At 43.5% G+C, this 20,927-nt stretch overlaps 1 protein-coding gene across 1 annotated transcript; it reads left to right on the forward strand.

The window, feature by feature from the left end:
• The first annotated feature begins 1,248 nt into the window (after positions 1–1,248).
• Positions 1,249–2,619, forward strand: FBLL1 (fibrillarin like 1). Its single transcript, XM_047730496.1, has one exon. It carries the CDS (start codon positions 1,509–1,511, stop codon positions 2,526–2,528), a length of 1,020 nt encoding a protein of 339 aa, XP_047586452.1. The 5' UTR covers positions 1,249–1,508; the 3' UTR covers positions 2,529–2,619.
• The last annotated feature ends 18,308 nt before the right edge of the window (positions 2,620–20,927 follow it).

The raw sequence follows: 20,927 nt of genomic DNA on the forward strand, positions 1-20,927 counted from the left end.
GTGCCTAGGTGGCTCAGTTGGTTAAGTGTCTACCTTTGGCACAGGTCATGATCCTGGGGTCCTGGAATCTAGCCCGGCATTAAGCCCCTTGCTCAGCAGGGAGTCTATTTCTCCCTTTCCCTCTACCCCTTCCCAGTCCCCCCTCACCCTGCTTGTCTGTTCACTTGCACTCTCTCAAACAAGTAAATAATTTTTAAAATATTTATTTATTTATTTTAAGGGGAGTCACTCTACTTTGACAATCTCTGACTTGGAATTTTCCTCTCTCTGACTTCCTATATCCAGTCCATCAGAAAGCCCTGTGACTTCTATCTTCTAAATACTTCCTTTGGCTTGGTTAGTCCACTTCATCTCATCTCTGCCACTTCTCTGACAACAGTGATCATTATTACTACCATCATCACCACTCCTGCTCTAGCAGTTCTAATTACCATCATTGGTGGGATGCCTGGGTGGCTGAGTCCTTGCTCAGAGGGATCCTGCTTCTCCCTCTGCCTGCTGCTCCTCCTGTTTGTACTCTCTCTCTGACAAAGAAGTTAATATAATCTAAAAAACAAAACAAAACTAATTACCATGATAATTGCTGGGATAATCCCTTTAGGATAACGTTTTCAAAGCAGAATAAGTAAGAGTATGGGTATATTGGTTAAGTGTTTTGTCAGAATACGTGTACCAATTTGCTCATCAATATGGTATAAGGGTACAAAAACCACTCTTGCACAAGTGCCAAAAGTTCTAAGAGGCAATACATTTACTTAGAAGAAACAAACAAAAATTGATGCATTTTATTTATACCTCAATTTATATTTATTTATACCTCAATAAAAAGAACAAAAGAAATGCATTAAAAAAAAAAAAAAACTAACACAAAGTAATTATCATGTGCCATGGCTGGGATAAGTGTATGAAGAGCTTTAAAACAAACTTTTGAGGTATGTTCTGTTTTACAGATGGGATGTTGAGACTCAGCTCAAAAAACTTGCCCAAGTTGAAACAAGAATTTCAGAGAGGATCAGGTAAGCTTCCTAAGACCACACAGCGATCAAGTACTCTCATCCTCATCTGCAGCGGAGAGATGCTTCCTTCTCTGCGCCCCAGGAGAAGTGTAAAGGGCCCCTAAGAAACCAGGAGGTGAGGAAGGGGAAGAGTTAAAAGGAAGCAGGTTGCGTCTGCTCGAGGGTTAGAAGCGGGGCTTCCGGGGCTGCAGGGTCGCCAAAGCGGCTGTGATGTAATTACGCCCATCTTTGCGTCAAAGGGCGGCTCCAGGGATGCGGACACTGCGGTAAAGCTGTTCCCGACAACTGCGCACCTTGCCCCAGTCTCCTGCTGCGGCTATCCAGGCCAGCAGCGTCCGCTGTCGCCATTGTCCCACATCAGGACCACCATCCAGAACCACCTGTGACTCCTGACAACGGCTCCAAGCCACTGGTAACCCCTGACAACCGCCGCCAGCTCCGCGACACCGTAAAATCACCGCTAGCCCCCCACCCGGGTGCCCAGGGCGCGCCATGAAGTCTGCCTCCAGCTCACGCGGGGGTGGGTCGGGTGGCCGTGGGGGTGGTAGCTGGGGCAGCGGCTGGGGTGGGGGGCGGGGAGGAGGGGGCAAGGGAGGAGGCGGCGATGGCGGCCCTGGGGGCAAGAGCGGTTTTGGCGCGCGGGCGCGTGGCTTTGGCGGCGGTGGCGGCGGTGGCGGCGGTGGCGGTGGCCGGGGCCGGGGGCGCGGAGGGGGGGACAGTAGGGACCGTGGTGGCAGCGGGCAGCGGCGAGGCGGTGTGGGCAAAAACAAAAACCGCCGCAGGAAGTGCGCTAATACTGTGACGGTGGAGCCACACAGGCATGAAGGCGTCTTCATCTATCGTGGAGCGGAGGACGCACTGGTCACGCTGAATATGGTGCCGGGCCAGTCGGTGTACGGCGAGCGGCGGGTCACTGTGACGGAAGGCGGTGTGAAACAAGAGTACCGCACATGGAACCCCTTCCGCTCCAAGCTGGCAGCGGCCATTCTGGGCGGGGTCGACCAGATTCACATCAAGCCCAAGTCCAAAGTGCTGTACCTGGGCGCTGCCTCAGGGACCACGGTCTCTCATGTCTCTGACATCATCGGCCCGGACGGCGTGGTCTACGCAGTTGAATTCTCCCACCGCGCTGGCCGCGATCTGGTGAATGTGGCCAAGAAGCGAACCAACATCATCCCGGTTCTGGAAGATGCCCGGCACCCGCTCAAGTACCGCATGCTTATAGGGATGGTGGATGTGATCTTTGCCGACGTGGCCCAGCCTGACCAGTCTCGGATAGTGGCTCTGAATGCCCACACCTTCCTGCGCAACGGGGGCCACTTTCTCATTTCCATCAAGGCCAACTGCATCGACTCCACTGCATCTGCTGAGGCGGTGTTTGCTTCCGAGGTGAGGAAGTTGCAGCAGGAGAACTTAAAGCCCCAAGAGCAACTGACCCTGGAGCCCTATGAGAGGGACCACGCTGTGGTCGTGGGCGTGTACCGGCCCCTTCTGAAGAGCAGCAGCAAGTAGCACCCAGCAAGGGCTGTCCCTGGGATCTCCCCAATACTGTGCTGTGTTCAGTATAACTATGTATGTGTTTTCTTCGTGGGTTGTTTTTCTTTCGTCTATTAAATGGCATAAAGAAACAGTACTGAGGTGTATCATCAGTAAGGCCAGACAGTTTTACCACAATTACAATCAATCCCTAAGTCTCCAAATCTTCAAATCCCTAAAGAGCTAAAGCAGCTGGTGATAGGAACCCACCAAGAAAGAGCATGAGAGTTGTGCTTACTCTAATCACTTAGCGCCCTGATGTCCCAGGGCTCCTCCTTACACATGCTTTCCCATCACAGGGATATGGGGAAGAGGGCTGGGGAATTACTAATGAGCCTGGAAAGTCTCATTAGAACTGAGGGAGCACTTGGGTTTACATTGGGTAAGTCACATGACTGAGCCTGACTCCAAGGAGTGGTCCTGAATATTGATGGACCATAGTATAGTGTAACACACCAGATCTGTCTGACTTTAAGCCAGAGTTCTGGTACAATATATATTTGGTACTTTATTCTTCAACTAAGCCCTTTTTGCATCCCCTAGTACTTATTCACCCCACCCGCTGGGATGGCTTTGTTAACGATATCCCTTTTACTTGCAAAGCAACAGGGCTTTTGAAGATAAACTGGTTGCCCAAGTTTGCATAATCAGTTAGAAGATAGAATTTAAATCCCACTCTTTTGGGCTCTAAATCTGCAGCAATTTCCTCTGTACCACTGGGATCATAGCTCTTCCCTACATGACCCACACTGGACAATATGCAAGTCCTCACTTGTGGACACATACAAAACACAGTTCTGTGGTTTCATTGTGTTCTTTCTTCCACCTTCCTCTGCTGCCCTTAGATTTCAAAATAACAAAATAAGGTGGGGATGGGGGTAGGATGTGGGTCTACTTTGCAAAGTGTCCCCACTGCAAGGCAGAACATACTCAAGATGGTATCACTGAGTGTCTGAGAAACAACAAGAAAAATGCCTTCAGAGTGTATGTTACTGAAGGGCATTTCCTGAAGACCCTGAGTTGCTGGACCCATTACCTTTAATTCTGGCTCTCTAAACCAGCCCAAAGGGAGTGGGAGAGTAAGCAATCCCAGGGGAACTGGGAATGTTCCCAAACCAGGCCTTTGGAAAGACATTTTATTTATTCATTCACTCATATATTTTAAAAAAAAAAATCCCCATTGCCAAGGTCATTGATACTGAGTCTGGGGATGATTGCTCACTAATGCATTTTTTTGGAGAATGGTTCTGCCTTCCTAAAGATGTGCAGGGGCAGAGATTGCCTTAGTCTGCATTTTCTGAGAGGATATTTCCTGAGTAAGATAATATAAATCAGATTTTTTAAAAAGGCATCCATATCTCCACTCCTCTCCTCATTTCCCACCACATGCACATAAATGCTATAATGCGGGGTGAAAACTACCATTCAGGTGTGTTGGCCCGACAGATTCAGGACGAACAGGGTGAATGGAATAAATGCCTACAGAAACCCAAACCAGTTATTTCCAAAAAGAATATGAAATCTTCATTACAATCCTGCAAAGCAATGATGATAATTTCCATTTAACAGATGAGAAAACTGCAGTTCAGAAAGATGACATAACCAGCTTAAGACCTTCCAGTAGGGTTCATAGCCAGAAATCAAACCCATAGGAAACAGATTCCAAAATCTATGGCCCTTCCCTGGAGATCTATACTGGCTCCTTTGCTTTGAAAAACCCTTTCTTCAATCCTAGGCTTATTAACTTGATGCTGGGATGAATCCCTGAGGCTGGGGATGGACTCCCAGGAAAGTTCCAGAATGTGACAGGATCCAGTCCTTGTCAGTGTTGGCTCAGCCTCAAAAAGGAGCACTTGTTTCTTCTTTACAGGGAAAACTCAGCCTCGTTCCTTGGCATGAGCACTCCCATATATACCCACAGGGCCGATTTATAGTCCATGTCTGTCGCTGCTTACAGTGGGGACATTAATGGAGAAATGACACAAAAACAACCACCTAAAGAATATCTCTGTGTTGTAGATGGGTTCCTGGGCCAATGGAACAACACAGTAAGTACCAAGAGAAATATGGGACTAAGACTGAGGGAACAAATGAAGGAAGCTGGAACCTGATTTGGAGAATAAAGGCAGGGAAAAGGATGGAACTGTAACTCCAGTGGGCAGCGAGGCCCAGAAGTAGGCAGCAGTGACACTGGGCACCTGACATGCTCAGAGCCAAAAATGCTTGGGTTCCTAGAATGTATTAAATTATGATCTCTATCTAGGTGTCTTAGACCACTTGGGCCCTCATCATAAAATACCACAATCTGGGTTGCTTAAGCAATACATATTTTCTCACAGTTCTGGTGGCTGAAAGTCCCAGGTCAAGCTGCCAGCAGGATTGGTTTCTGGTGAAGCCTCTCTCCTTTGCTAGTTGATAGCTGCCTTCTCCCTGTGTCCTTAATGGCCTTTTCTCTGTGTGTTTGGTGGGGGGCAGAGGAGATAGGGAAAGTTATCTTTGGTATCTCTTCCTCTTCTTATTAGGACACCAGCCTTATCAAATTAGGGCCTCACCTTTATGACCTCATTTAAACTTAATTACCTCTTAAAGGCCCCATCTCCAAATATAGTCATATTGAGGGTTAGGGCTCCAACACTTGACGTTGGGGGAACATGGTTCAGCCCATAACACTAGGGTGGGGCAGGAACCTTCTGCTAAAATGCCTGTCTTACTGGTTTGTGAGAACTGACTGAGGAAAGCAACATACAATGTGAAATACTCGTACTGAGCTCTGCGTACTGTTTCTCCCATCTTTCCTCCCTTTGTCCATATAAGATGACGGGGTGGCTGAGAATTAAGGATGAGCATAAAAGCCTGGGGTTGCACTGGAGTTCAGGGGAACTTAGCAGGGCTTTTGGAGGGGCCTGATGTTCCAGCTGAATGGTAGATGCAAGTTGCTGCTGATTTTCAGGGAATCAGCAGGTCGACGAGAGCCGCAGTGGAGCCTGGCCCAAGCGCCAGTGTGTGACCAGCTGTAGGCACCTCTGCAACAGGTGCAGGGAGGTAAGAGGCTGATACTCGAAAATCAGGAGTGATGAACTCTGCGCCAAAGCAAGTCAGCAGAAGCTGGGTGGGGTGTGGTGTGGAGAACACACAGATCCAATCTCTCCTACTCTCACCATCACCCTAATGTCCATCAGTTTCCTTCCTCGCTGCAGTCCTGCTGTGAAGCTAGATGCACACCCATGTTGCAGTGAGTATGTTTGCGTTCTGCCTCACTCATGTTTTTTGCTTATGAGGTCTCAGGCTGGGAGCTAAGCACTGTTTGATTTTTTTTTTTAAGATTTTATATATTTATTTGACAGAGAGAGAGAGAGCGTGCGAGAGAATACAACCAGGGTAGCAGCAAACAGAGGGAGAGGGAGAAGCAGACCCTGCAAGCAGGGAGCCCCATGTGGAGCTCAATCCGAGGACCCTGGGATCATGACCCAAGCCGAAGGCAGATGTTTAACCCACTGAGCCACCCAGGTGCCCCTGATTTTTTAAAATATAAAATATAAAAATATAAAAAATAAAAATAAAAATATAATATAATATAATATAAAAATATAAAAAATAAAAACCAGAAAAATACTGAAACGTTAATGTTCAGTTTAATGGAGTGCTATAACATGAACACTGGTGTTGGAGTTACTCCTAACATTTGTGTGGTCTGAAGCAAGAGAATGTATGCAAGCCTGTGGCCTGTCCCTTCCCCTCTTCCACCCCTGGTCTTCCTATACCCTCATGCGCATGTCTGTAGAATCCCTGCCTTCAAAGTCCAATGCTCTGTAATAAACTCTTCAAGTTTCCCCCAGGCTCTTTAATAAACAGCCTCCTTTAAGGCACCGCACGGAGCTAGAGTGGCAGACTGGAAGTGTGACCCTCTCTCAGGAACACTGGGCTGGAGAATACAATAGAAGCAGACCCAGGCTGCTCAGGCTGGGTTCTCGTGCCTGATCCAGGATCTAGAAAATGGGGACATGGGTTCCTGGGGGGCATGGCCTTGCTCTCTATGGATTCCTTGCCCTGCGGGGCAAGGTGCAGACATAGGAAAACCAGAGCAAAGTCCTGTAAAGTCCAGGAAGGGGCTGCTGGTTGCTTCTGCCTTAAAGTGGCCTCTTCGCCTCTCCACCCACCCAAGTGTCAACATTCCTTCTTAAGGAGGCAAATCCAGTTCTTCCAAGTAGTCTTCCAGACCTTTGGGCTCCCAGGAAATCCCTCTTTCGAAAGCCCTTGATTCATTCACATTCGGATTGAGATAGCATTTACTAGGCTTCCAGACACCTTGCTTAACTTAATCCACCTTGGTTAACTACCCCTGGGAGGTAGGTGTTATCACCCCCACATCACAGATAAAGAAACCGAGGCTCTGGAAAGTGATATGAGTCACCCAATGTAGTTTAGTGAGAAAGTGGGAGAACAGGGGCACCTAGGTGGCTCAGTCAGTTGAGCGTCCCACTCTTGGTTTCGGTTCAGGTCTTGATTTCATGGCCTGTGAGGTGGAGCCCACATGGGGCTCTGTACTCAGCAGGAGTAGGGGTGGGTCTGCTTGAGGATTCTCTCCCTCTTCCCCATCCCACCCCCACTCTCTCTCAAATAAATAAATCTTAAAAAAAAAAAAAAAAAAAGAAAAGAGAAGAAACTGGGAGAGCAGGATCGTGTTGGTTCTTTAAGTTAATGAAATGAAAATCAGATGCTCCAGGGAAAGACATGGCTTCAGTGTTTTTCATCCACCCCACAGGTGATTCTAATGTGTACCCAGGGCTAACACCCACTATTTACAATTCCATACCATTCTTGTCATTGATTGGGAAAGGCAGATTTATTTTTTATTTTTTAAAAATTATTTATTTATTTGACAGACTGAGATCACAGGTAGGCAGAGAGAGAGGAAGGGAAGCAGGCTCCCCGTTGAGCAGAGAGCCCGATGCGGGGCTGGATCCCAGGACCCTGGGATCACGACCCGAGCCGAAGGCAGAGGCTTTAACCCACTGAGCCACCCAGGCACCCCGGGAAAGGCAGATTTAGTACAGTATTTTGAATAACTGGAAGACAGTAGCTGAGCTTTTCTTTGGTGCCTGCTGGTACTTGGGGCCTCTGTGACAGCCCAAGTACTCCCTAAGATTCCAAAGAGGAGGAGAGGTTTGAAGTTTGTGCCTGAAAACAAAGTTATTAATGTTTCTGTGCATTTAGCCCCTGGGAGCTACATGCAGATCATGTTTGTTAGGAGTTCAGCTGAGCTGCCAGGTATCAGAGTTAAGTCCGTAATTACTGCCATGGAATAAGCAAGAGGTGAAAATTAGAGAAAGTGGTGACTCCCCGTGGTTCACTTCCCCCATGCAGTGGCCCTGATTGAGGATCAGGCGGCTGAGAGCTACATGGGGTGCGGGAGTGAGGCTCATCTTGCTATTTCCAGCACCTGGAACAAAAGACACTTTTATGGACCCTGAGGTGGGTAATGGGGGATGAGGGGAAAGATGAGGAGTGGAGGAGTTTTTTGAGTTTTGAGTCAGAGAGGGGAAAAGCATCTTCATTTCCCCCTGCAGCCTCCAACAGGTGGCAGAGAAGCCCGAGGGAGACCTCTAAGGCCTCAGATAAGGACACCTAGAAACAGGAGGAGACAGGGTAGAAATGTGAATTTATCTGCCAGGGGCCCCGAGTGCTTCTGAGACTGCAGGGTGCAGGCTGTGCCCCAAATCCAGCATGGGGAGGCACCTTCTCCTACCGCACAGCGGGTCTGCCGAGTGGAGCCTTTGCGATCCGCTCTGATCAGACCCGAGAGACTGCGCACCGATATTTAATCAGGAGCCAGACGCTAAGAGTGCTCAGCATATAAGTTGTTTTGAATGGGCTTTTTTTCTGTCTCTTGAGCAAAAACATTTATAGATTTCTTCCCCAGAATGTTGCCTTTGCATTTTTCTTTTATTTTTCTCCTGCTTGCCTTTCCATTCTCTGGAGGCCACCCAGCCTCCCATCCAATATGGCTCCATGTCCACTAGACCCTTCTGTACCTACTGCCTCCAGCCAGGCCTCTGCCTGCAACCCCAGCAGGGGCTCCTCTGATTCATAGCTACTCAGAAGCACAGGTCACAGCCCCAGCTTGTTGTTGGCGTCTGAAGTTGGGAGGGCGGAAATATTTTTTTTTCCTAAAGATTTTATCTATTTATCTGACAGAGACACAGTGATAGAGGGAGCACAACAAGGGGAGCTGCTGAGGGAGAGGGAGGAGCAGGCTTCTCGCTGCGCTGGGAGCCCGATGCGGGATTTGATGTCCAGACTCTGGGATCATGACCTGAGCTGAAGGCAGACCCTTAATGACTGAGCCACCCCCGCGTCCCCGGGGGGGGTGGGAATCTTGTGGGGCTGAGCCCTCAGCCTGTGGACCGGAGGCTCTGGAGCGTGTCAGAACTGAGTTGCATCGTAGGGCAACCAGCCGGTGCCGGAGAACTGCTGATGGAGAACAGGCCCCATTTCCACAGGGTGGCATTGGGGGACAGAACCGACTCGGAAAGTGATTAGGTCATGAGGGCAGAGCCCTGTGGAATGGGCTTCGTGCCTTATAAAAGAGATGCCCTCTCTTAAAAAGATCTCCCCCACTTTGGCCATGTGAGAGCACAGCAAGAAGCTGCAGTTCTGGGAGCCGGAAGAGGACCTTCTCCAGCGCCCGGCCGGGCTGGTGCCCTGATCTCAGACTTGCAGCCTCAGCACTACGAAAAAGAGGATCCTGTTGTCTGTAAACGACCCTGCCTATGTCACCGGAGGGACTAAAACAGCATGGCCTCCAAAGCCCTCCAAAGGCCAACCAACTACTTCTTCAATCTTGTTTGACATCAATCTGAATGTCAGGTTTCAGTCATTCTGAACTGCTTGTATCCTCTTGTGTTTCAGAAGCATGGGCCTTGCCCGTGATTATTTCTTCCTATGATATACTTTCTTCTCCACATCATGTGTTTGACTTACTCCTCCTTTGTGCTTTCAGACTTAGCTCAGACACGTCCTATAGTCGGTTTTCCCTGCCTCCTGTTTCATCCATCCATCCATCCATCCCTCCTGTGCTTAGATGAGAATAAAGTCTCTCCTCCCTCCCTATTCCTCTTGTTCTGCATCTCATTTGGTTGGGCATTTACATCTTATTAAAGTGGTTGCTTATAGTTTAAAAAAAAAAAAATCTAGGGACACCTGGGTGGCTCAGTGGGTTAAAGCCCTGCCTTCGGCTCGGGTCATGATCCCAGGATCCTGGGATCGAGCCCTGCATTGGAATCTCTGCTCAGCAGGGAGCCTGCTTCCCCTCCTCTCTCTCTGCCTGCCTCTCTGCCTACTTGTGATCTCTGTCTGTCAAATAAATAAATAGAATCTTCAAAAGAAAAAAAAAAGAAATCTGGCTACATGCAGTAGCCATTATGTGTGGCAGAGGGTTTCATCTCCGCCACATAAGATGGCTTCCAGAAACGCTGGACAAGAAGAGCTGAGGAAGAAACTAGAAGTTGTTTTTATGGCGAACCATGTCTTTCTTATCTCTTCCTATGATTCTAATATTCTCTCATCCAAACCTCCTTCCTTCCCACTTATTTGTCCACCTCACTGCCTTTAGGACTGGTAGATCCAACAATCATTCAACCCCATGAAGACCCCCAACACTCTGATCCACCTTCTTTTTTTTAGAAATTTTTTTATAATTTATTTTTTTATAAACATATGATGTATTATTAGCCCCAGTGATTCGCCATATTTTTACCACTCCTTCAACTCCCTCCTTCTTGTCCCCAAGTTCTCACCTCCTTCCTTACCTGGCTAAGATCTTATGGTCCATTATAGTTATTTCCTGGCTGAATTCCTTGCTGAATTACCAGCTGTTTCTTGGAGCACTTGATCAAATGGAAATAAAGCTGCCAATAGATGCTATCAACACTCTTTTTCAACCTCTCCTAAGGTCCCACGTTCACTGACACGTTACCCACCTTCCATGTTATCAGGTGACTAAAGCTTCACTTCTTCATAACATAAATCACTATCCTTGCATTGTCTCCTAGCTGATGGCCCCTAATCCAATGCCACGTATTTAAAATTTTTGGTGTTCTGTGGCATTCCATTTCTCATCCAACTTCTGTATCAGTTGGGATAGGCATATCAGGTGGATTATGCTGTGAACCAAGCCTTAAAGCCTAAGTGAACAGTGGTTTTCTCCCTCACACTGCAGCACCTTCATTATTTGGTGGTGAGGGAGAGATAGGGCCACTGTTTATTTGAGTCGCTTAGTGTCTGCCCTGTTAGCTTGATCTCTGTCTTGAATACTGCTAGTTGTTATACTAGAGGGAAAAGATGGCTCTGGAAGGTCTCAAACAAGTGATTAAGTGATCTAGCTGAGAAGTAGTGCACATCATTTCCAATCACAATTCACTCACTAGTTGGCCAGAACTAGTCCAACCACAAGGGAGCCAGGAAGTGCAATCCTGCTATGTGTCTGAAAAGGGGGAATACTGAACATTTCTGCTGAATAGCATTAATGAAGACCACAAGATGGTACAATTATTAACCTCATCCTGCATGTGGTGAGGCACATGGAGTTAAGAAATTTGCCTGATATAATGTGCCTCATAAGCCAGAGCAGGATTTAAATCCATGTTCCAGAACACTTGCTTTTAACCACTGCTCTACACTTCCTCTCAAGCCATGAGCAGACATTGTTATTTTCATGTAATTTAATTGTGATATGTTCAGAGACTGTGGTCTTATTTTTTGAAATTTAGTGAGACTCTGTCGTCTTGTAAGTGATCAATTTTTGTAAATGTTCTGTGTGCTTGAGAAGAACATGTACTCTCCTACTGCTGGTTGATAATTGAATGTTAAGACCTTTAGGTCTAGCTTAACTGTAGTATTCAAACCTGTATTTCGCTGAGTTTTTGTTTACCTGAACTGTTTTTTTTTTAAAGATTTTATTTATTTATTTGACAGAGATCACAAGTAGGCAGAGAGGCAGGCAGAGAGAGAGGGGGAAGCAGGCTCCCTGCTGAGCAGAGAGCCCAATGTGGGGCTCAATACCAGGACCCTGGGATCATGACCTGAGCCGGAGGCAGAGGCTTTAACCCACTGAGCCACCCAGGTGCCCCTACCTGAACTGTTAATAATTGAAAGAGGTGTTGAAATATCCCACCGTGATGGCAATTTTATGACTTAATGTTTCATCAATTTTAGCTTTATTTTTGTGGCTATTCTATTACTTGCATATATATTTTAAATTATCACATCTTTTGATTAATTTAACATTTGTGATTGTGTAATGGGCATTATTCTTAATGATGGCCTTTGTCTTCACATTTATTTTCTTACCTTAATATAACTACCTAAGCTTTCTATTAATGTTTGCCTGATCATTTTTTTATTTTATTTATCTCAAAATTGAACTATAGTTGACATACAATATTATATTAATTTCAGGTGTACAGTGTAGTGACCCTATCTATTTATCTGTCTATAACAAAATGCTCACCATGGTATGTGTAGTTACTATTTGTCACCATACAAATTTATTACAATATTACTGACTGTATTCCCTCTGCCATACTTTACATTATTATGACTTCTTTTATACTTTTATACTTCTTTTTTTTTAAGATTTTATTTATTTGAGAGAGAGTGAGAAGGAGGAAGAGCAAGAGCACAAGCACACACAGAGAGAGGGAGAGATAGAGAAGCATGCTCTCAGTGGAGCAGGGAGCCCCATGTGGGACTCCATCCCAGGACCCTGGGATCATGACCTGAGCTGAAGGCAGATGCTTAACCAACTGAGCCACCCAGGCACCCTGGAATTTTGTACTTCCGAATCCCCTTTTATTTTGCCCACTTTCCCATTCACTGGCAACTACCAGTTAGTTCTCTGTTTTTATGAGTCTATTTCTGTTCTGCTCAATCATTTGTTGTTGTTTTTTTTTAGATTCCACATTAAGTGAAATCATATGGCATTTGTCTTGAGTATTTCACTTAGCATAATACTGTCTAGGTCCATCCATGTCATTGCAAATGGCAGGATTTCATTCTTTTTTTATGACTGAATAATATTCTAGTGTGTATATGCACACACCACATCTTCTTTATCCATCAGTCGATGGACATTTGGATTGCTTCTGTATCTTGGCTATCATAAATAATGCTGCTATAAACATAGAGTGCATGTGTCCTTTTGAATTAGTGTTCTTGTATTCTTTGGGTAAATACCCAGTAGTGTGATTGCTGGATCATAGCATAGTTCTATTTTTAACTTTTTGAGGAACTTCCATACTGTTTTCCACAATGGCCTCACCAGTTCACATTCTGGCCAAGAGTGCAAGAGGGTTCCTTTTTCTCCATGTTCTCACCAATACCTGTTGTTTCTTCTGTTGTTGATTTTTAACCATTCTAACACGTGTGAGGTGGTATCTCATTGTAGTTTTGATTTGCATTTCCCTGATGATGAGTGATGTCAGGCATCTTTTTATGTGTCTGTTCGTCATCTCTGTCTTTGGAGAAATGTCTGTTCAAGTCTTCTGCCCATTTTTAAATTGGATTATTTGTTTTTTGGTGTTGAGTTGTGTAAGATATTTATATATTTTGGATACTAACCCTTTATCAGGTATGTCATTTGCAAATATCTTCTCCAATTCAGTAGGTTGCCTTTAAAAAAAAAAAAACATTTATTTATTTTTTAGAGAGAGGAGGAAAGAGAGATTGAGAGACAGAAGGAGGGGCAGAGGGAAAAGGAATGGGAGAGAAGCAGACTCCCTGCTAAGAGTGGAGCCTGACGTGGGTCTGATCCCACAACCCTGAGATCATGACTGAGCCAGTATCAAGAACTGGAGGCTCAACCAACTGAGCCACCCAGGTACCCCTCAGTAGGCTGCCTTTTAGTTTTGTTGATTATTTCCTTCATTGTGTGGAAGCTTTTGATTTTGATGTGGTCCCAGTAGTTCATTTTTGCTTTTTACTTTTGTTTCCTTTGTCTCAGGAGACCTATCTAAAAAGATTTTGCTATGGCTGATGTCAAAGAGGTTACTGTCCATGTTCCCTTATAGGATTTTTGTGGTTTCAGATCTCACATTTAGGGCTTTAATCCATTTTTTAAAAAGAAATTTTATTTATTTGACAAAGAGAGAGATCACAAGTAGGCAGAGAGAAATGCAGAGAGAGAGGGGGAAGCAGGCTCCCTGCTGAGCAGAGAGCCCAATGTGGGGCTCGATCCCAGGATCTTGAGATCATGACCTGAGCCGAAGGCAGAGGCTCAACCCACTGAGCCACGCAGGCACCCCCTCTTTAATCCATTTTGAATTTATTTTTGTGTATGGTGGTTCAGTCTCATTCATTTGCAAGTTGCTGTCCAGATTTCCCAGCAGCATTTATTGATGATACATTCTTTTTCCCATTGCATATTCCTTCCTACTTTGTTGAAGATTCATTGACCATATAATTGTGGGTTTATTTCTGCATTTCCTATTCTGTTCCATTGATCTATGTGTCTATTTTTGTGCCAGTATCATACTGCTTTAATTTCTATAGCTTTGTAATACAGCTTGAAGTCTGGAACTGTGATGCCTCAGCTTTGCTTTTCTTTTTCAAGATGGCTTTGACTACTAGGGGTCTTTTGTGGCTCATAAAAATTTTAGTATTGTTCTAGTTCTGTGAAAAATCTGATATTTTGATAGAGATCACGTTAAATGTGTATATTATTTTGGGTAGTATAGACATTTTTAACAGTATTTGTTCTTCCAATCCATGAACACAGAACGTCTTTCCATTTCTTTGTGTTGTCTTCAATCTCTTTCATCAGTGTTTTATAGTTTCCAGATACAGGTCTTTCATCTCTTTGCTTAGGTTTATTCCTAGGTATCTTATTATTTGGGGTGCAACTGTAGTGGGATTGTTTTCTTTTTCTTTTCTTTTATTATTATTATTATTATTATTATTATTATTTTATTAACATAGAATGTGTTATTTGCCCCAGGGGTACAGGTCTGTGAATCATCAATCTTACACAATACACAGCACTGCCCATAACACATACCCTCCCCAATGCCCATTACCCAGCCACCCTATCCCTACCCCCTCACCCCCCAGCAATCCTCAGTTTGTTTCATGAGATTAAGAGTCTCTTATGGTTTGTCTCCCTCCAGATCCCATCTTGTTTCATTTTTTTCATTCCCTACTTCCCACAACCCCTTGCCCTACCTCTCAAATTCTTCATATCATAGAGATCATATGATAATTGTCTTTCTCTGATTGACTTATTTTCACCCAGCATAATACCCTCTAGGTCCATCCACATTGTTGCAAATGGCAAGATTTCATTTTTGATAGCTGTATAGTATTCCATTGTGTATATGTGTGTGTGTATACATATTTATGTATACGTATATGTACATATGTATACATGTATATGTATATGTATACATCTATACATACACACACACGATTGATATATATATATATATATATATATATATATATATATATCACATCTTCTTTATCCATTCATCTGTTGATGGACATCTAGGCTCTTTTCATAGTTTGACTATTGTGGACAGTGCTGCTATAAACATTCGGGTATATGTGCCCCTTCAGATCACTACATTTGTATCTTTAGGGTAAATACCCAGTAGTGCAATTGCTGGGTCATAGGGTAGCTCTATTTTCAACTTTTTGAGGAGCCTCCATACTGTTTTTCAGAGTGGCTGCACCAGCTTACGTCAGTGGGATTGTTTTCTTAATTTCTCTTTCTGCTGCTCCATTATTGACATAGAAATGTAACAGATTTTTGAAAATTGATACATTGATTTTTTTATCCTATGACTTTCTTGAATTCATTTATCATTTCTAGCAGGTTTTTTGTTGAAGTCTTTGGGGTTTCTATATAGACTATCACATCATCTACAAAGAGTGAAAATTTTACTTCTTCTTTACTAATTTGGGTGTCTTTTATTTCTTTTTGTTGTCTGATTGCTGTGGTTAGGACTTCCAGTTCTATGTTGAATAAAAGTGGTGCAAGTGTGCATTCTTTTCTTGCTCCTGATCTTAGAGGAAAATGTTTCAGTTTTTCATCATCAGAATGATATTATCTGTGGGCTTACCATATATGGCCTTTATTATGTTGAGTTATATTCCTTTTATACCCACTTTATTGAGAGTTTTTATCACGAATAGAAGTTTAATTTTATCAAATGTTTTTTTGCATCTGTTAAGATGACTGCATGATTTTCATATTTCACATTGTTAATTTGGTATATCATGATTGTGGATATTGAACCATTTTTGCATCCCTAGAATAAATCCCACCTGCTTATGGTGAGCAGGAGGCACTATTAGATGTTTATGGACAATAGTTCTTTGCCACTGCATCTGGATATAGTAGGGCAATTTGACAAAGTATGTGAGGTCCTTTTTGGGTTGGATGTCCCTGACTGATACTGAATTCTTGGGCCTTTTCTCAAACAGTGGACTGATCACCCTCTTGGCCTCCTACTTCTTCACAACAGCAGGGGCTAGGGTCATCTTCCCCTTAGCCTTCTTTTCTTTCAGCATCTTGGATGGCTGGAGGAGAGAGCTTAAAATAAGTGTTGATAGGTTATTTATTTGTTACCATTTTGTTAGTTGGTTTCTGGTTATTCTTGTAATTCTTCTCTGTTTCTTTCTTCTTTTGCTCTCTTCTCTTGTGATTTGTTGACTTTCTCTGGTGTTATGCTTGGATTTATTTTAATTTTTTGTGCATCTCTTTTCAGTTTTTGTTTTGTGGTTACCATGAGGTTCATATATAAGTCCCATGTGTATAACAGTCTATTTTTTTTAAAGATTTTATTTATTTATTTGATAGATAGAGATCACAAGTAGGCAGAGAGGTTGGCAGAGAAAGAGGAGGAAGAAGCTGAGCAGAGAGCCCGATGTGGGTCTGGATCCCAGGACCCTGGGATCATGACCTGAGCCAAAGGCAGAGGCTTTAACCCACTGAACCACCCAAGCGCCCCTATAACAGTCTATTTTAAGTTGATAGTCACTTAACTTTGTTTTGTTTTAAGATTTTATTTGTTTATTGAGAGGAGAGAGGGAGGGAGAGAGAGAGCACACAAGCACAAGCCGGGAGAGCAGCAGGCAGAGGGAGAGGGAGAGGCAGGCTCCCTGCTGAGCAAGGAATCCGATGCAGGGCTCAATCCCAGGAACCCTGGGATCATGACCTGAGCCGAAGCCAGATGGTTAACTGACTGAGCCATCCAGGTGCCCCATCACTTAACTTTCTTTCTTTCTTTCTTTCTTTTTTTTTTGGTTTAAATTATTTTTTTAATTAATTAATTAATTAATTAATTAATTAATCAGAGAAAGAGAGAGCACACACAAGCAGGCAGAGTGGCAGGCAGGGGCAGAGAGAGAAGCAGGTCCCTGCAGAGCAAGGAGCCCCGATGCGGGACTCAATCCCAGGACCCTGGGATCATGGCCTGAGCTGAGGCAGCGGCTTAACTGACTGAGCCACCCAGGCATCCCATCTTTCACACATTCTAAAAGCACTACATTTTTCTCTGCCCTGCTCCACAAGATTTATGTATTTTGCATCATATTATTTTTAGTATCCCTTAATTATTATGTAGTTGATTTTACTACTTTTATCTTTTAACTCTCATACTAGCTTGATAATGACTGATCTATACTACCTTTACTATATGTTTGCTTTTACTGTTGAACTTTTTCTTTTGTAATTTTCTTACTTATGGCCTTTCATTTTCCACTTAAGTCCTTTTAATATTTCTTGTAAGTCTGGTTTAGTGGTGATGAACACCTTTAACTTTTCTTTGTCTCTGAAATTCTTTATCGATCTTTCAATTCTGAATGATACCCCTACTAGATAGAGTATTCTTCATTGTAGGTTTTTTCTTTTCAGCACTTTAAATATATTATGCCCTTCTCTTCTGGCCTGAAAAATTCCTAAAAATTCAGTTGATAGTCTCATGGTTATTTCTTTGTATGTTACTAGTTTCTTTTCTCTCACTGTTTTTAAAATTCTCTCTTTGGGGTTGTCTGGGTGAATCAGTTGGTTGAGTATCCAACTCTTGGTCATAAGATAGAGCTCTGTGTCAGGCTCCACACTCAGTGTGGAGTCTTCTTGTCCCCCTTCCTTTGCTCCCCCCATCCCTTCTTTCTCTTTCTCTCTCAAATAAATAAATAAATCTTTTTAAAAAATTCTCTCTTTATGTTTAATTTTTGACATTTTTAATTACTGTCTTAGTAACCCTCTTTGGTTTCATCCTTGTTGGGGTTCTCTGTGCTTCCTGGATCTGGATGTCTGTTTCCTTCCCAGGTTAGGGAAGTTTTCAGCTATTATTTCTTCAAATAAGTTTCCATACTCTTTCTTTCTCTTTCCACTTCTGGGACATCTATAATGTGTACGTTGGTACACTTGATGTTTTGCTGGAGATCCCTTAACCTATCATCATTAAAAAAATAATAATTCTTCTTCCTTTTGGATTCAACTTGGATGATTTTCACTACCCTGTCTTCCAGACCACTGATCCATTCTTCTGCATCCTCTAATCTGCTGTTGATTCATGCTAGTGTGTTTTTCATTTCAGCTATTGTATTCTTCAGCTTGATTGTTTTTTGTATTTTCTATCTCTTTGTTGAAGTTGTTACTGAGTTTTACTCTTCTCCCAAATTCACTGACCATTTTTATGACCATCTCTTTGAATTCCTTATCTGGTGGATTGTTTATCTTCATTATTTAGTTCTTTTTATGAAGTTTTGTCTTGTTATTTCACTTGGGACATATTCCTCTGTCTTCTCATTTGGTCTGATTCTCTGTTTTTCTATGGATTAGTAGGTCAGCTTCCTCTCCTGGTCTTGAAGATAGTGGTATTATGTGTGGGCCTGTGGGGCCTAGAAGCACAGTTCCCTCTGGTCACCAGAACTAGATGCTCCTGGGGTAACCTGTTTGTGGACTTTGTGCACACTCATGTTATGCCTGGGAGGTAACTGCTGTGGGGCTTTTGGTAGAGGGTGGGCCTGGCACTGCTACATGTATGCTGGTGGGCAGAGGTACTTCCCTTCCTCCCCAGGGTGGGTGTTGCTTTGGAGGAATGCTGGTCCCAATGGAGGCTGCCTTTTGGGTGGAGCAGGGCAGGGAACTGTTTTGGAGAGAGACACCTGTCTGGATTGGTGGATTGAAAGTGGTAAATCCACAGGGGAATACCAGGGTGGGATGAATGTTGCTAGCAATGTAGTTGGAGAGTATCTGCCAACATTGGGCCAGCTAGGGTGAAAAAGGTCAAGAAAAATGGTGCCCAGCATCACTTTTATTCTCAGAGAATGTTCCTACAAATCTCTGCCCCTCTGGCATGCACCTAAATCAGTCAATAGATCTTCTACATTTATGGCCCGGTGCTTTTCAAACTGCTGACTCTGTTCTGGGCCTCAGAGTGAGTGAGATGGTGCCTGGGCCCTTTAAGAGTAGAGATTTAGTAATCCATAGCCCTCAGGCTCTCCTGGAGTTAAACACACTGATTCAAAGCCCTGGAGGTTAAGCCCTGCCAATTTTCAAAGCTAGATCTCTCCAGGACAGATCTCCATCCAGAGCAGGAGGTACCCAATTGGAGCTTCAACCCCTCACTCCTGAGGAAAGTCCTCTGTGTCTGTGGTAGTGTGTATGTTTGTGGGTTGCTGCTGGCTACACACAAAAGTGGGTTCCAACTTTTTTTTTTTTTTTTTTCTCCTGAGTCTTGGGGTTAGTGAGACTGAATACAAACCCTCCAGGAGAGAAACCAGTTTCCTATAGCACTTTCAGATGCCTGGACATCAGTTCAGCTCTGTTGGTTTCCTTTTTTCTTTTTTCTTTTTTTTTTATTTTGTTTTTTAAGTAATCCCTACACCAAAATGTGGAGCTCGAATTTAACGATTCCAAGATAAAAGTCACATGTTTTACTCAGTGCGCTGGACAGGTGCTCCACTCCTGCTTTCTAATTATTATTTTTTTCTGTTGGCTTTCTAAGCCAGATGTTCTGGGGCTTTTCTCTCTGGGATAGATCCTAGGGGCTGGACTACCTGATGTGGGGTCCCAAATTGGGTACCTCCTGTCCCGGAGATCTGCCCTGGGAAGAATGCTCATCTATATGGTTTTTCACTTCTAGAGAAGTGTCTATTTGATGAGATCCTTCTCTATTGTATTGTTTGCTCTGGGTGTTGGGTTTTTTATTTTCTAAAATTGTTACTCTAAACATGGTTACTCTGCCTCTCCCACCCTTTACTTAGTTAATATACTATATTGTAAAAAGCATATATGTTTCCTCCTTTAAACCCAGACTACTCCTTTAATTGGCAAATTTAGTACACTTATATTATTGTGTTTATGACGATACTTTTTCTATGGTTTTTCTTTTGTACTTGTAGTTCTGATTTTCTATATTGATTGTTCTATCTTTCTTGGATGTTCTAACCTTATCTTTTTATTTGAATAACATTCTCTTCCTGTATGCTACTTGCCCAACAGAGGGAGGGTTAAAAACAACACAACACTGAGTGGGCTAAGAAAAGCTAGAATTCAGTTTGAGTTCTGTTAATAACCTGTCTGTGTGACCTGGGACAGGACAATTGATTCCCTGAGCTTTATAATTCCCTGTAAAATCCTGGGTTTGAATCAGCAGTCTGCAAGATTCTTTTTTTTTTTAGATTTTATTTATTTGACAGAAACAGTGAGAGAGGGAACACAAGCAGGAGGAGTGGAAGAGGGAGAAGCACTCTCCCTGCTCAGCAGGGAGCCTGATGCAGGACTCATCCCAGGACCCTGGGATTATGACCTGAGCAGAAGGCAGACGCTTGATGACTGATCCACCCAGGCGCCCCTGCAAGATTCTTTCTAACTCATGGATTCTCTATGCCCAAACTTGGCTGGTCATTGGCTACTGGTGTGTGGAGATACTAGGGCAATTGAAATTTGAAGTTTACTCTTAGATGAAGAGTCTTTATTTTAATTTTTTTGCCCAGTTTCATTGAGATAAGACTTGGATTCAAGATAGCCTTCGTTTCTTTACAGCATTGGGACGATTTCAGGCTAAAGTAGCATTATGGAAAGGAACCCAAGAAAAATCAGAATGTTAGTAATATACTTTGATATATATAAATTGTGGTATAGTCACCCAATGGAATATTTACTCAGCAGTAAAAAGGAATGAACTACTGATAAACATACACTAATTTCAAAAAATATGCTGAGAAAGCAGTCAGGTATGAGTACATATTATAGGTAAATCTGTAGACAGAAAGTAGATTGTAACTCTAGAAAGCCTAAAGTAGGGAGGGATGGGGTATTGGGAGGTGAAAAAAGGGTGACTACCCTATGAGCCCCACTTATCTTTA

Source organism: Lutra lutra, chromosome 5 (assembly GCF_902655055.1).
Source record: "Lutra lutra chromosome 5, mLutLut1.2, whole genome shotgun sequence".
Lineage (NCBI taxonomy): Eukaryota > Metazoa > Chordata > Mammalia > Carnivora > Mustelidae > Lutra > Lutra lutra.